This window comes from Phoxinus phoxinus (genome assembly GCF_949152265.1).
Source record: "Phoxinus phoxinus genome assembly, chromosome: 18".
Taxonomy (NCBI): Eukaryota; Metazoa; Chordata; class Actinopteri; order Cypriniformes; family Leuciscidae; genus Phoxinus; species Phoxinus phoxinus.
In genome coordinates this window covers 22736255-22750490 of record NC_136893.1, presented here as the reverse complement: position 1 = coordinate 22750490, position 14236 = coordinate 22736255, and the positions used below count along the sequence as shown (strand labels likewise).

Below are 14236 nucleotides of genomic sequence, written 5' to 3'. Positions count from 1 at the left end.
TGAGAGACAGTGACCAGATCTCATGACTATGTTTCTTAACACAATTAAGTACACCTTTAAATATTAATGTCAAATTAAAAGTTTTAAGTCATGTTTTAATAATCTTTTGTCGTGCTTTAAAGAAGTACTCTTATTTTGATGTGTTGACTAACATACTAAAGCACATGAAAAAAGTACTTGATCAGAATTTTAACTACGTTCAAAGTTTTAAAAAGCAACTTTGCAACTTCGTCATTACAATGCAATTAGTGCTGATACTTTATTATTATATTTTTACAAACTTTTATGCTAGATGCGATTAAACGCAATTAATCGATTTGACAGCACTAATTTAAATACAAGTTACAATATAATTTATATTAAAGTGTTTTTTTAGTTTACCATAAATGCTTGTCAGTACATTCAGCAGTAACTTTATCCATATTTCAAAGACAATAATTATGAAATTACATGTAAATTCCTATTTAAGTGGGTCAAAAACACTAAAGGTCAACTAATTACATTTAATATGAATTTAAACTGTAATGCATTTTCATTTAATTGCAAATAATAGGCAATTAAGTGTCCAAAAGCATAACATTCAGTTCCATAATAAGTATTAAAAAGTATTTTTAAAGTGTACTTCTTTTTCAAGTAATTCAAATTAGAACAATACAATACAAAAAAAAAAAAACAAGTGCATTTTCACTAGTGGTCTCAAACGTTTGGACCCCCACTGTAGATGTTTTTCTTTTGAATGGCTTTTAAATGTAATGTAATAAATTGCCCTTCAGAGAGACTGTAAACATTTACTGAACTGAACTGCACTGAACCTAAACGGCGCACAAAAGCAAAGGCAAAACAAATCGAGTGCTGTGCAGTGTGGGCTCACAAACGGTCTCATTTTTGCAATCTGTGATGCAACGCAATGTTCATGTATCATATTTTGAACCAGTGACCTGTGGTGTTTGCACGTCCACTTACCATCTAAACTGTCCAGAGCCAGCTGCAGGCCCAGATTCCGGCCCGGGTTCAGCACCCAGTGGTTACTGGTAGCTGTGATGTCGAACACCAGCCAGCCCTCTTCTGCTGCCCAGATCACCCGTGAGTCCAGCAGGAACAAATCTGAATCTCTAATGGAGAGAGCGCATATGACAGCGTATCACACGAAACATAGCATGCACTCATATACACACACAAAAACGTTTATTTCATTCCTGATTGAATCAGCCGTTCGAACTAATACTCTCATATCATCATCTTTTTTTGTCATACATATTCGAAACGACATGAGGAAGAGTAAATTAATACCGAATTTTCATTTTTGGGTGAACTATCCCTTTAATACCCTTGTAAAACCCATGTATCTCATGGCATTAATGTGTAAATGCTTTCATGCCACCTCTGAGCTGCAGAAAACGGTCTGTAAATATATCTAGATACCCATTTATTAAAAAAAAAAAACAGCTTATAAAAAATGTATGGCCTAAAGGTTTGTGTAATAAAAGCTGTGTTTGTCACGGGCTGGTCTGCAAAGATTACAAAAAGGGAGGAGTAAATAGTAGCATTAGCTTATAACAGTATAACAGAACAAAACAAAGCAATAGTGTACTAAAACACGTTCACCATTAGACAATAAGTGGAAAGAACTTAAAGACTTAAATACACAGGCAAACAAACTCAATACAAAACAGGTGCGCTCTAATTAGTAACATAATGAGTAACAATGATGGCAGGAACATAGGAACAAAGACAGGTAAACTAAATGTGAAAGTGAAACAAAGGAAAAACAAATCAAATCTTACTTTCTAAAGCTACTTTTTGTAATGTCTACTTGATGCTTTCTCAATGACTTTATCTTTTGGGGGTAATTTCTCAGCCAAATTTGATGTGCGATTAATTTGATTAAATATTTTAATTGATTGACCTATTCTTTTTACTTTACCAAACTAGCTTTTTAAGAGCATGCAATTCCGGAATACAGAACATACACTATAATACATGTAATGTTTTACATTTATATTATTTAACTTAATTCGTTAATTTAATTACTTCAATACATTACATACACATTTAATATATTACATTATTTAACCACATAAAATAATCCTTATCCTCCAAGGGACCCCCCAAATATAAATATGCTCCATAGTAACAGATACCTAGAATGATATGTGGATCCAATAAAGTTGTGAAGTTCATGTAAACCTCGGTAAGAGGTCCAGAGATGGAGGGTAACTGAAGTGAACCAAAAGAAAAATATGACACGCTTTAAGACATGCTTTAAGTCTTGTGTCTACAGAAGAAAAGACATTTACTGTTGTACACAGTCTGGAAGGACTGGTACAGGTGTGACTTTTGAATTTAGCTGTTCACACAACAGTTTGAATAGCAGCTTGAATAGGCTACTATCTGTATGCACAAATAATAAAGTCAAGCCCCATTTCTATTCTCAAAGTAGCGGTCAATGACATATGGTAACTTCCATACAGTAACATGACAAAGTTTTAACCTAACTGAAATTAGTTTTATGTCAAAGCAAATTTATTCAAGTCTAAAAACACATATCATGTATACAATATATATATATATATACAGTATACACACACACTCACCTGCCCTTTAAATCAAATATCTAATCAGCCAATCACATTCTCTTCACATCACATCACAGAAACTCAATACATTTAGGCATGTAGATATGGTCAAGACGATCTGCTGGAGTTCAAACTGAGCATCAGAAAGAGGAAGAAAAGTGATTTAAGTGATTTTGAATGTGGCATAGTTGTTTGTGCCAGATGGGCTGGTCTGAGTATTTCAGAAACTATTGATCTACTGAGATTTTCACACTGGGATCTCTAGGGTTTACAGAGAATGGTCTGAAAAGAGAAATATCCAGTGAGCAGCTAGCCTGGCAAGCCAGACCTACATCAAGATGTTAGATCTGGCAACTCACCATTGGGATGGCTCAATCCTAGGGGCGGGATAAACGATTGTCTTTCAAATTCCCTCTGCACGCAATAGGATAGCACTACAACCAACCAGAGCAACGAAGAAGAAGGTGACGAAAGATCTGGTCCCGCCGTTCTTTATTCTATTCTCAAAGAAAAGCTTAACTCCAAGTCCTCCAGAGTCGCGGCGCAAGCCGATTCGAAAGACCGTTGTTCGCCAGCAGCCATTCTTTGTTTTCAAGTAACAGGGAACTGTCGCAACTCTGTCGTCATTATGTTAAGCCTGCCCACCGACTCTATACACGATGTGATTGGGCTGACTAGAGTTTGGTTTTTCCAGCTCGCAAGCCAACAGAGAGTTGCTAGACTACCCTGGCTGCAAAATAAATTTTGCTGCCGCTAGGGTGCGTCTAGATTTCTAGGCTAGTGAGCGGCAGTACTGTGGGTTAAAATGCCTTGTTGATGCCAGAGGTCAGAGGAGAATGACCAGACTGGTTCAGCTGATAGAAAGACAAATAAACACTCAAATAATGAATAGACAAACTCAAATAAACACTCGATACATCTGAGATCTGCAGAAGAGCATCTCTGAACACGTCAAAGCTTGAAGCAGAAGAGCTACAGCAGCAGAAGACACACCGGTGACACTCCTGTCAGATGAGAACAGCAAACTGAGGCTACAATTCACACAGACTCACCAAAATCAGACAATAGAAGATTAGAAAAATGTTGCCTGTTCTGATGAGTCTCTATTTCTGCTGCAACATTCAGATGGTAAAGTCAGAATTTGGCGTAAACAACATGAACATGCATGGATCTTGTATCAGCGGTTCAGGCTAGTGTAATGGTGAACGGTGTATTTTCTTTGGTCCCCTTTGTACCAATTGAGCATTGAGCAATGCCACAGCCGACCTCAGTATTGTAGCTGATCATGTCCATCCCTTTATGACCACAGTCTATCATCTTCTGATGGATACTTCCAGCAGGATAACACACACGTCACAAAGCTCAAATCATCTCAAACTGGTTTCTTGAACATGATAGTGAGTTTACTAAACTCAAATGGCCTCCACAGTCACCAGATCTCAATCCAGTAGAGCAGCTTTGGGACTTGCTGGAACGGGAGATTCACATCATGGATGAGCAGCCAACAAATCTGCAGAAACAGCTTGATGCTTTCATGACAACATGGACCAAAATCTCTGAGGAATGTTTCCAGCATCTTGTTGAATCTCTGCCTCGTAGAATGCAGGCAGTTCTGATACTGGTACTAGCGAGGTGTACCTAATAAAGTGGCTAGTGAGCTTTTAGTGGATAATAGTGTTATATTATAATTAAAATCATTTTTGTAATAAACATTGTATCCGCAGAATTAAAAACTTAAAACTAACCCGTATTGTATTATATATTATCAATAGGGGATGTTCGTAACCTGTCAAATCGGTTACCATGATTGTGTACAGTAAACCATTGTTAATTGAAGACTGAATTGTTTTCAAAATGGAAAAGACACTGATTTGAACGACCCTTGCAGTGAAAGACGGAGAAGGTGGTGGATAATGTGAAACAGAGAGGGGAAAGTGAAATAAGTGGAGAAATGGGAGAGCGATGAACAGCGCGTTCGCTCCAGATGGTAAGGCCCTGGGGAGCACTTCATTTCCTTAATTGACAATAATGGCTTTATAAACGGCTGTTGATCTCACAGTGTGGCTGCCCTGCACTAAATCAAACAGAGGAATTTAGAACACGTCAAGAAGACAGCGTAAGAAAGCGACTGAGAAGCAGTATACAACAAAAGACAAGGGAAAATGCTGCAGGGAGAGAAAGACTGGAACTACATGAACACACTTCAGAAGCTGCAAAGCCCCAGAGTAGTTCAGGTGCTCAGTGTGTGTGTGATCCAAACACCTGTTCTGCTCAACATCTGCTGCCTCGGTCTAATTCAGTCTCTTTTCTCTCCCTGATGGGAGCACAATGAGGTGTGTTGTTCCCCACAGACCTGTCGGGGCAACTGAGGACTTCAGGAGGGGTCGAGCAGCACGTAGGAGGAGCTAGACGTTCTTGAACCCAATTCACAGCGCGGGTCATGCCGATATTCTAGAAGGTCCCGAACGTGCGGTGAAGGGAAGCCCTGTGGTGCACAACTGATTCTTTGAGAGGGGAGCCGCTGAGTCAGAATAGGAAACATGGTGTGGTGCAACCGTAAAGTTTGCATTGGGATGGTTAGATAGACTGTGCACTGTGTATGCGCGCAAAAAGAAATAGAAGGAAAGGAAACACAAATCAAATGTGTCCAGCGTTTATGCACCAGAGGGGTTGAGAGCGTTACAGCCCTCAAGAGAGACGGATTTTCCTTGGAAACCAATTCCCAGGCAAGAAACACCCACCATAAAAAAAATTTGTAAACTAAATGCAGGCCCACATCAAATCTGCAGACATTTTTCATATTTCTGAGGCTGATTTAAAAATGCAAAATGCCAGAAAAGTTTTCTTGTGGATATGGATATGCATAATGATCAACCAATTTCGGGGGCACTTTAAATTTCTTAAAAACGACCATATCAAGAAGAGGAAGATTCATTTTGTCAAGAGCCACCTTGACGGAGAGCTGAGGATCACCACCAGCACCCGCCTCTGTGGTGGTCATTTTACACAGGATAGTTTTATAAACTTTCGTCGGAGACAACTGGGATTCACTGATAATCCGCTGTTACTGGTGAATGTGGCCGAACCGACTATCTCCCGCCTCGGCCTTCATCCTCCCGTCCCGCGAGTGGGCGTGGTTTCACTGCAGCCAGCGGACACGCCCCCAGCGTTTGAGAGCAGAGAATACTACTAATTTTTTCAAGATTTTGATAGCTTATTTTATTTACTTGGTAGCTTTTTTATCATTCAAAATTTGGCTGGGTGGCTAATAACACATTTTTCTGTGGTGTGACAAACTCAGAACATATAATAATTCTGACTTTACAGGGACTTTAAAGACTTTCACAATTTTTTTAACACACACTAATTTTCACATGACCCATTTTTGTAACAGTAGACCATTCATATTTGGCGTTATTAGTCGCCGAAGTTTGATAATAATAGTAATAATAGAGGATATGTTGGTATGTCCACCAGAGAAGATGCACACCAATTTTAAACTTCACCGATCATACGGTAATGGCATTATTAAGGATTTTCAGTTGCAGCAGTTATGTCATTTTTATGACTTGGAGTGTGTCCTCAATGTCCTGTGGTTTATGTATATAAAGTTTCAAAAAGTTGCATTACGTTTGCAACACTTCTTCAAATCAAAATGATTTTGCCAGCACAGTCCCTTGCAGTGTGCCAAATTTGCTGAAGATCAGATGAACGGCCTAAGAGGTGTTCGAATAAGTAGGGTTTTAAAAATATATGCGGAAACGAAACTGACAAGAACATTATTTTCAGATGTTGACCCAAGGATTCAGAGTAATAAAAAGTTAATCCTGGTGTTAGCAGAATGTGTGAAAGACCTTATTATACCACCCCCTAGTGTCCGACGACAGATATGTGTTTGCTTCCCTGAGTGCTTCTTGCTTGGAGCCCTTAACATGAATGATGCGGTATCGAATGTAGACATACCTGTCCGAGTGTTCTTCCAGCACCTGGTAGACGCTGATGCGGAAGGTCTCATTGTCAAAGCGTTCTGGAACAAAGTCCTTGTAGATCCGGAACTCGGCCGCAGTCACCGCCTCACCCTCGGGAATCTTCGACAGGTCAAATCGGAATTCTCTGTGATGGCGCCTCACTGGCAAAAACTCCTTATCGTGTTCAACTGTACAAGATAAACAGTGAAAGAGATGCATCAGCGCTTCGAAACAGTGTCAAAACATTTCCACCGCAGTGAAAGGTTAGCTTGACATTTACACTGTACTCATTTACACGTGAACTCAAATGTCACCTTCGTTTGCACTATTGCTGGCTGCAGCCAATTCAAGCCACCCCATTCTGGTTTTTCATGCATAAACACAGAGCACATTTCTAGACAGATGTTTGAACTCTCCAGAGCCACTGATTGAGACATAGTCCTGCAGACAGCTTTATGTGTCTCTCTTTTTCTCAAGCCCTTTCTCTCTTTTTCCTTTTCACTCCTTCCTCCATATCATCTGGACTCTGTGAGGCAGAAGACATCTCTCACATTTTGTGAGCTTGGGACTTGATTCAAATCGGCTAATCGAATTGTGTTTACATTTTATCATCGTAAAAACTTAATGTTTTTCGTAAAGAGGGCAGAATCTGACACTGAGCCTGGAGTGTTTTGGTAGCCAAGGAACTTGAAATAAAGAAATCGTTCAACCCAAAAGTAAAGCTCTGTCATCATTTACTCATGTGTTTACAAACTGGTATGATCTTCCTTCTTTGGTTGAAGATAAAAGAAGATGTTTTGAGGAATGGTCAATCAGATATTTTACAGCTCCTATCTAAATAAATGTGGAAATATGGATACATTTCAAATCAGCAATAAAATCGAATAGTATCATAAACATGTTTCTTCAAATAGCTAAAACAACTGTAAAACTTAGGTTGGTCCAGCCAATGCAATGTGGAGCAGAGCAAAGGCTAAACGCAAGTTTCACCCATAGACTGTAAAAAAAAATATGGACGTATTGTCCATAACGTCACCCATAGGTTTCTGAAGAGAATTTTGAAGCCCAAAGTGGGCGGAGCCGGCCGTCGCCATCTTGGCAGCGCGTCACTCCTGGATAACCGAAAATTGGCAAAAAAATGCAGATTAGCTGAGGTGACGTCTAACAGAAAGCAGACAAACGGCTAGAAGTGACAGCAGCGGCAATCCACATGTCACTCAAGCCCACTCACGGGACTTAATTATGCAGAACTTTAAGGCTTTATATAATTTAAACAGATATTTTTTTTTTATTAAAAATTTGCCCTTCCCCCTCACAGTTGTCATGAAGGGCAAAATTAACTATATTGACCAAACCCACTTTTAGTACCAGGTTGTAAAAATATTTTTGTCTGGGGCAATCCAATATCTCCCATTCATTGTAAAACCCAGTGGCCCATCTCAGCTAAATACAGTCCCTGGCAGACCACAGACACGTTAAAGCTAGTATAATACAAGCACTGGGGTCAAAAGGTTAAAAAGATGCACTCTCAAAATAAATGTGCAAAAATGTTACCTTTAGTGGTACAACAGCTTGTCGCTGGGGTAGTACGGGACCTCTGTACCTTTCACATAAAGGTTCACAGTAATGCCTTAAGGGTAACATTCTGATACTTATTACTCCAAGGCCCTGTCCTAAATGGCACACTATATTGCAGTCTTGTGGAGTTCAAAAGACTGTAGGATATCCCATTGGTAATTTTAGGTTTCAGAGTGCCTCCTTTGTGGCCGATGTGCACCCTGGATGCACACTTGCAGACCCGCACTGAAGCGAACTCTACTGCAGAATTCTGTCCATCAGACAAAGTGGTGTTACATCACAAAAGTGTGGATTTAGAGGAAGAATCGTTGGGCTTAGGTTTTTTTTTAGGTTTTTTGGACAGGATAAGGTACTAAATTGCACAATCATCATGACATCTTTGCTAATTATGGCATTTTAAGTTGGGAAAACCTGGTGAAATTTGAAAGGCTGGCATCGGGTGTAACTACGTAATAATGTAAAGAAAAATACTTTTAGTTGGCATATCTTTCCAAACATTACAAGAATGGGTAACTTCAAACTGACCTGACAGAAGCTCTAGGTAAATTTATATTAAAAATGTTGATCGCTATTGTGTAAGATCTTTATAACTAGCAGATTACTTCAATAAAATTCATATAAATAATATCAGTTGTCAATCTACAGTATATCTCCCAATAATATGTATGAGTAAGATAATAGTTAAATAATTTTCATAGTTATATGATCAAAGCTCTGTAGTTTTTAGTGTGGGGGCAAAACATATATTTCAGTGCAAAACAATGATGATTGAGAGATTAACAAAACCGTTCCTCAAAAGCCTGATGGATCATATTTGATTTTTACATTTTAATGTGATTTTTTATCAAATACTATTTGTGGATAATCAAATAAACCTAAGTTGTTTCAGTCCAGTAAGTGTTCATCTTGAAATATTATTCTTATGTTTACTTTATAAGAATTAGTAAATATTTCACAGCTCAAACACGTGTATCACGACCTGAAGGGGGACATTTTTAGAATTATGTTAAAAGGCATTTCCCTTGCTAAAAAATAGAAACTTTTTTAATCTGACAAAAGCAATGTAGTAGATTTGATTGATTAGTACATTTGATATTTTGATAATTTAGAGGCCTTATAAAATTGTGTATCCAAAAAAAGAAACAGTAGGTTTTATAGGGTTAACGATAGTGAAGCCATTGTAGAAAAATTGCATGTCTTATTTATTTGTTGATTTTTTTTATTCTGCTTGTGGTACATAATGATCTTCACTGTCCGATACAGGTGAGCTTACAGTATTTGGTGTGCAATGTGCTCATTGTGCTCAGAGGTTGTCTAATGTGCCGAACTCTCACTTTTCAGTGATTGATAAGCCCTGTCAAGGACTGAAGATAGCTCTCTGTCTTTCTTTGGCTCCTCTTCAGTCTTTTATCACTGTGTGAGAGTACTGCACACACACAGACAATAGCAGCCTTGTTGACTCTGCAGTCAGTGCATCAGAGCCAGTGAGAGCAGCTGTCATCCTCATAGCTCTACTGAGAGCAGTGAATCATGGTCTGAAGAGACTGAACTGTGCGAAAATTAAGTTGTATTCCTCTTTGCTGATTCCCAGAGTATGTAATCTATTCTGGTTCTCAATTGGTTTTACATTGGACATCAAAGGCCAAGCCAACTCAGTACCAAATTTATTTGGGTCAATGATATTTTATTATGAAGGGTGTTCATAATAAAGAAAAAACTATTTTCTACAGTAGGTCTTAGAAATGTCCTTTTTGTATTCATGTTTCTTGAAAACGTATAAAATTGTCAAGAAAGTTAAAAAAAATGTCATGTGGTATACCCAAGTACTAACAAGTTGAATATATGCAAATATAATAAATAAAAAATAGTAATAAAAATGTATTTAAGGTAAATTATGTTTTACAAATATCATGAATTATTCATTCCTACATATAATTTTCTAATTTTTAAGTTTTTGTGGAGTCATACCACATGACATTATTCTTCCTCAGTAACATTGCCTCATTCAATAAAGGACCTTGTATTTCAAGTGGTTTTTTTACCATGACATAGTCATGAGGGTTTGCAGTGGTCCTCAAGATGATATCATATCCTGTTAGTTTTTTCCTGTATTTTCTGCATGTTGGCCAACTTTGAACATGAACATATTGGCTGCACCACTTGAACAGTTTTTAATATATTAATCATCACTGAAGCAGTTTTTTTTTCAAACTGTTAGAGTAATACATTTAATAGATAATAAAAATAATAATATTAATGCCATTTTAAATAAAAGAAAAGAAAAAGGTTTCCAAGAAATGAAAGTTCCCTTTCGAGAAAAAAGGATGCTGCATCATAGTGTTGACACTATGGGAATACATCCAGGCGTGACCAGTGTCTGAAGAATGTGTAAAACACACCAATCACAGCCCATGCGTATAAAAGGGCGCCTGCATTAGACGTCATCAGTTTTTTTTTATCGTCAGGAGCCGCTTTGTTTGCGTGCATTAAAGGGGCCACTCGCTGTCCGTCGACTGAACACTTGTGAGGCGTGCGGCGCGACAACGATACGAAATGAGCGTAGTTGTCTTGCGCTTAAAGCGTAGTTGTCTTGTGCTGGAGGCGGTCTATATGCAAACGCTGGTACATCACTTCGTAACGTGACGTCACTTCTTACCATGAATCCAGAACGAGCTGTATTTAGAGCTTGATTAAATAAATGATTCGTTTATAATGGGGAGGACGTCTTAAGCTATGAAACTTGCAGGACGTTTTAATGGTACAAAGACCTCTTATATACCAAAAGATCAAGGCAAATTTGGTTTCTCATGTCATGACCCCTTTAAAGATAATCTGGAGTGTGTTCGAGGGAGATGGATGCGCTCATTGTGATGCATTTGCAGTAAGAACTTTTGTTCTTGCTTGATTCTCTAGGGATAAAATCCAGCGTGTGCATGCAGCGCGTTTAGCTCTCACTGGAGCTGGAGGCTCTTATGGCACTGCATCAATGGAGAGCATTTGCATTTGCCATATGAAGCTCTGTTCTAGCTTAATTCTCTTAGACCAATGAGAATGAAGGAGTGAAGGAGTGGTCACGTTGACATGATGCGACCCCTTCACTCTTCAGCTAACCTTCTTCCAGCACAGCTGGTAAAAAAAAAGCTGAGAGACAACTGTTTCATAGAAGGGCTGGTCACGGTATAAAGATCCTCACTTTTTGGTTGCCCTCCCTTTATATATCTGGAGGTGTTAGCAGTAAACTGCTGAGGCAAGAGCTTACTGAAGGAGTGGTCGCGGTGAAATGATGCGACCCCTTCACTTTTGGGTTGTCCTCCCTCCAGTGTGACAGGGGGTGATAAGCAGTTGACCTCGCTGTAACCATATCGTAATGAAGTTCATAGTTCAGGGAAGGAGGTAGGAACTGGCGAACGGTCAACGTAACTTTGATAATAATATACTGTAAACAAGCAAAACAAAACGAAAGTAAGTCTGTCACAGACAACTGACGCATATAAACTTATTAAAACAACAACATAAATGTCCCAGGCCTGGTCCTCTCTCATCTTCCACCGTCGTCATTTCTCCTTTTATCCTTCCAGAGCTCCTCCGTGGGACTCGAGAACTCTCATTAACACTCCCGCCACACACCTCGCTCCGTTCCCAGAGCTCGAGAGGACCACTCTCTCTGTTGCCTGTGTAGTGCGTCTGTAAACGGTACTTGGACAGACGGAAATACATTTTCTGTGTCAGCACGGTCCTTCAAAATTGGTGCTGCTGAGAGCTGGAATATGTTGTATTTTGCTCTCCTCCAGTATCTGGAGTATGAGGCACGCTGGCACACTTATATACCGAGTAATAACAATATTTTAGTTAAGATTGGGAATGGACAAATACACTTTTTTTTATCACCGTCTCCACTTATGGCCGGTGGTCGGTCAATAGTAAGAAGTAGATAACTTCGTGAAAGTATCCCTCACTCCAGTTTGTCACCAGAGTTAATGAATAGAAAAGAAAAACTATTCCTTATGGATCTTCTGAAAGTATCTTTACTCTATTCCTAGGGTATAGAGATGATAAATGGAAATTATTATGGGCTGGTCACATACAGTAGCGTCCCAATTTCTCATTCTGTCTCCCTCCCCAATTATTAGTTGGGGTTTAAGTGTGGTGTTACACTCGCCTATGGATGAGTTTGCCGCCTTTGGTGAACAGACCAGTATGAGCTTGGCAGTGCTGAGGATGGGCCGTACTGCATTACCAACCATCCTCTTGTATGCTGCCCTGTACAGCAGCGAGACAAGCTGAGATGTGCCTTGTGTGCCGCTCCCTGAAAGGTGAAAGTAAGATGTAGAGCTGGAGGAATGAGAGATATCTAGGCAGGCATTCTAGTTCCCATTCTCTCATTTTGTCTCCCTTCCCAATACTTTATTGGGGTTTTAATTAGGGTTGTATGCTCCCCTATGTGAGGGTCACTTTCTGTGGTGAGAAAGTGACCCTTGTCTTTGGACTAAGCATACTACTGGAACATAGTGGTGACTCTGATCCTGAGCTCTAGGCAGGTGCCTGTGCCGCTTTCTGGAAGTCAGGCTACCTGTGCTGGAGTTCCTTTGCTAAAATAGGGATAAGGTAAGTATAGGAGCATGGAGCTCTGGTATTTCTTTCCTAGCACCTGTTGTCACTGGCTATTAGGGAATGAGGCTGTTGTATAAGTCGCATAGGATGCGCCCAGTGAAGTGTTGATGCTCAACTCCGGCCTCGGCCATAGAGTTGTTATGCCTAGGCTAGCTCACTATGATTGTGCGCAGTTCACAGATTAGCTGCAGCATATAGTCTACAGGGCTCCAGACTAACTTTTTTCCCTAGGAGCACAGTGGCCCCTAACTGAAAATTTTAGGAGCACAACCAGGAAATTTAGGAGCACACACCGTAAATCAACATACTAACCAAATATTCACATTTCTACTAATTTCCAGTGTATTACTAATAAATACTTTGATAATAGATGCAGAAATTACAATGCCTTTGCGCTCTGATTTAACGTTACAGCCTCTTGTCTTCTAAAAGCAACCGGCAATTGATTTATTAACACCGCATAGGCTACTCTATGCTTTGTTATTAAATAGAGTATTGTGTTTAAACTGTGAAGTGCCTGCACTGTCGGCAAACTTTGTGTTCCCCGCAGTTATGGGGTAGCGACTGCAACATTCGCAGTTCATGGTATTCGTCTCCTTACAGTACTACCTCAACCAGCTGAATTCTCGCAGCCAGTCTTCCCGAAAATGGTGGGTTCGGCCTTTTTTGCCACTAAAACCTCTCACTCTGAATCATCATCCGACTGTGACACTGTACTAGGGCTGCAACATTTCAAATAGCTCACAGTTCAGTTTGTATCACGGTTTTAGGTTCACGGTTTCGGTATGATTCGGTATGTGTTATGTTCAGGGGAAAAAAAGACTACTGTCAAAAAAATTAAGAAATAATCAAACCACAAGCAAAAGCACAAATAAATACAATAGAGCAAAGATAGCCTAGCCTACTAATAAAATAAACTATGCTTTTCAGGTAGGTCTAACATTAGTTTTCAGGTACAGAAATTGAATAAAATAATCAAAAATAACATTGCATATTTGACTGTATAAATTAAAGATGAATCCTTATTAAAGTTACAAAAGCTATTTAATTCAGAACTGATTCAGTAGGCCTACACCGATAGAGTGTCTTTCTTCATACATGTTCACTTAAGGCATAACAGATACTGTCTGCTAGGATACTCATCAAGACGGACATGTTGACATACTTTTTGTGTGAATTTGTCCATTCAAGAGCAAGACTTGAAAGATAACTTGAAAGATAATATTTGCGCGCTGTCCGAGATGAGTAACCTACGCATACACATAGACACGCGCGGGCGCGCACACACACACACACACACACGCGCGCACAAATCTAGACGCGAGTTCTCTTTCGCGTCTTGCTCTTGAATGTTTGCATTGGCAAAATAAATGAGTTTAGTTTAAACACCGATGGTAACATCTGCAGTTCTGGTCTCGCCTGCGCTCGTGCGCTATCAACTCCCGGGTGATGACGGCGTAAATGACAGGTCATGTTCGAGCATTTGGCACTCACATTGAACAA

General features: G+C 39.5%; 2 protein-coding genes across 3 annotated transcripts in view; both read right to left on the bottom strand.

The window, feature by feature from the left end:
- Positions 1 to 14236, bottom strand: part of LOC306985331 (uncharacterized protein) — a 250378-nt gene that overhangs the window by 124613 nt on the left and 111529 nt on the right. The gene's annotated exons all lie outside the window — the stretch shown is intronic.
- The window catches only part of bmp7b (bone morphogenetic protein 7b), a 60574-nt gene that overhangs the window by 11367 nt on the left and 34971 nt on the right, over positions 1 to 14236 (bottom strand). Inside the window, exons 2-3 of the mRNA XM_079587462.1 lie at positions 6540 to 6732; positions 964 to 1112 (exon numbers count right to left, since the gene is read on the bottom strand). Of these exons, the coding sequence (XP_079443588.1) occupies positions 964 to 1112; positions 6540 to 6732 (342 nt within the window). The remainder of the gene's footprint in view (positions 1 to 963; positions 1113 to 6539; positions 6733 to 14236) is intronic.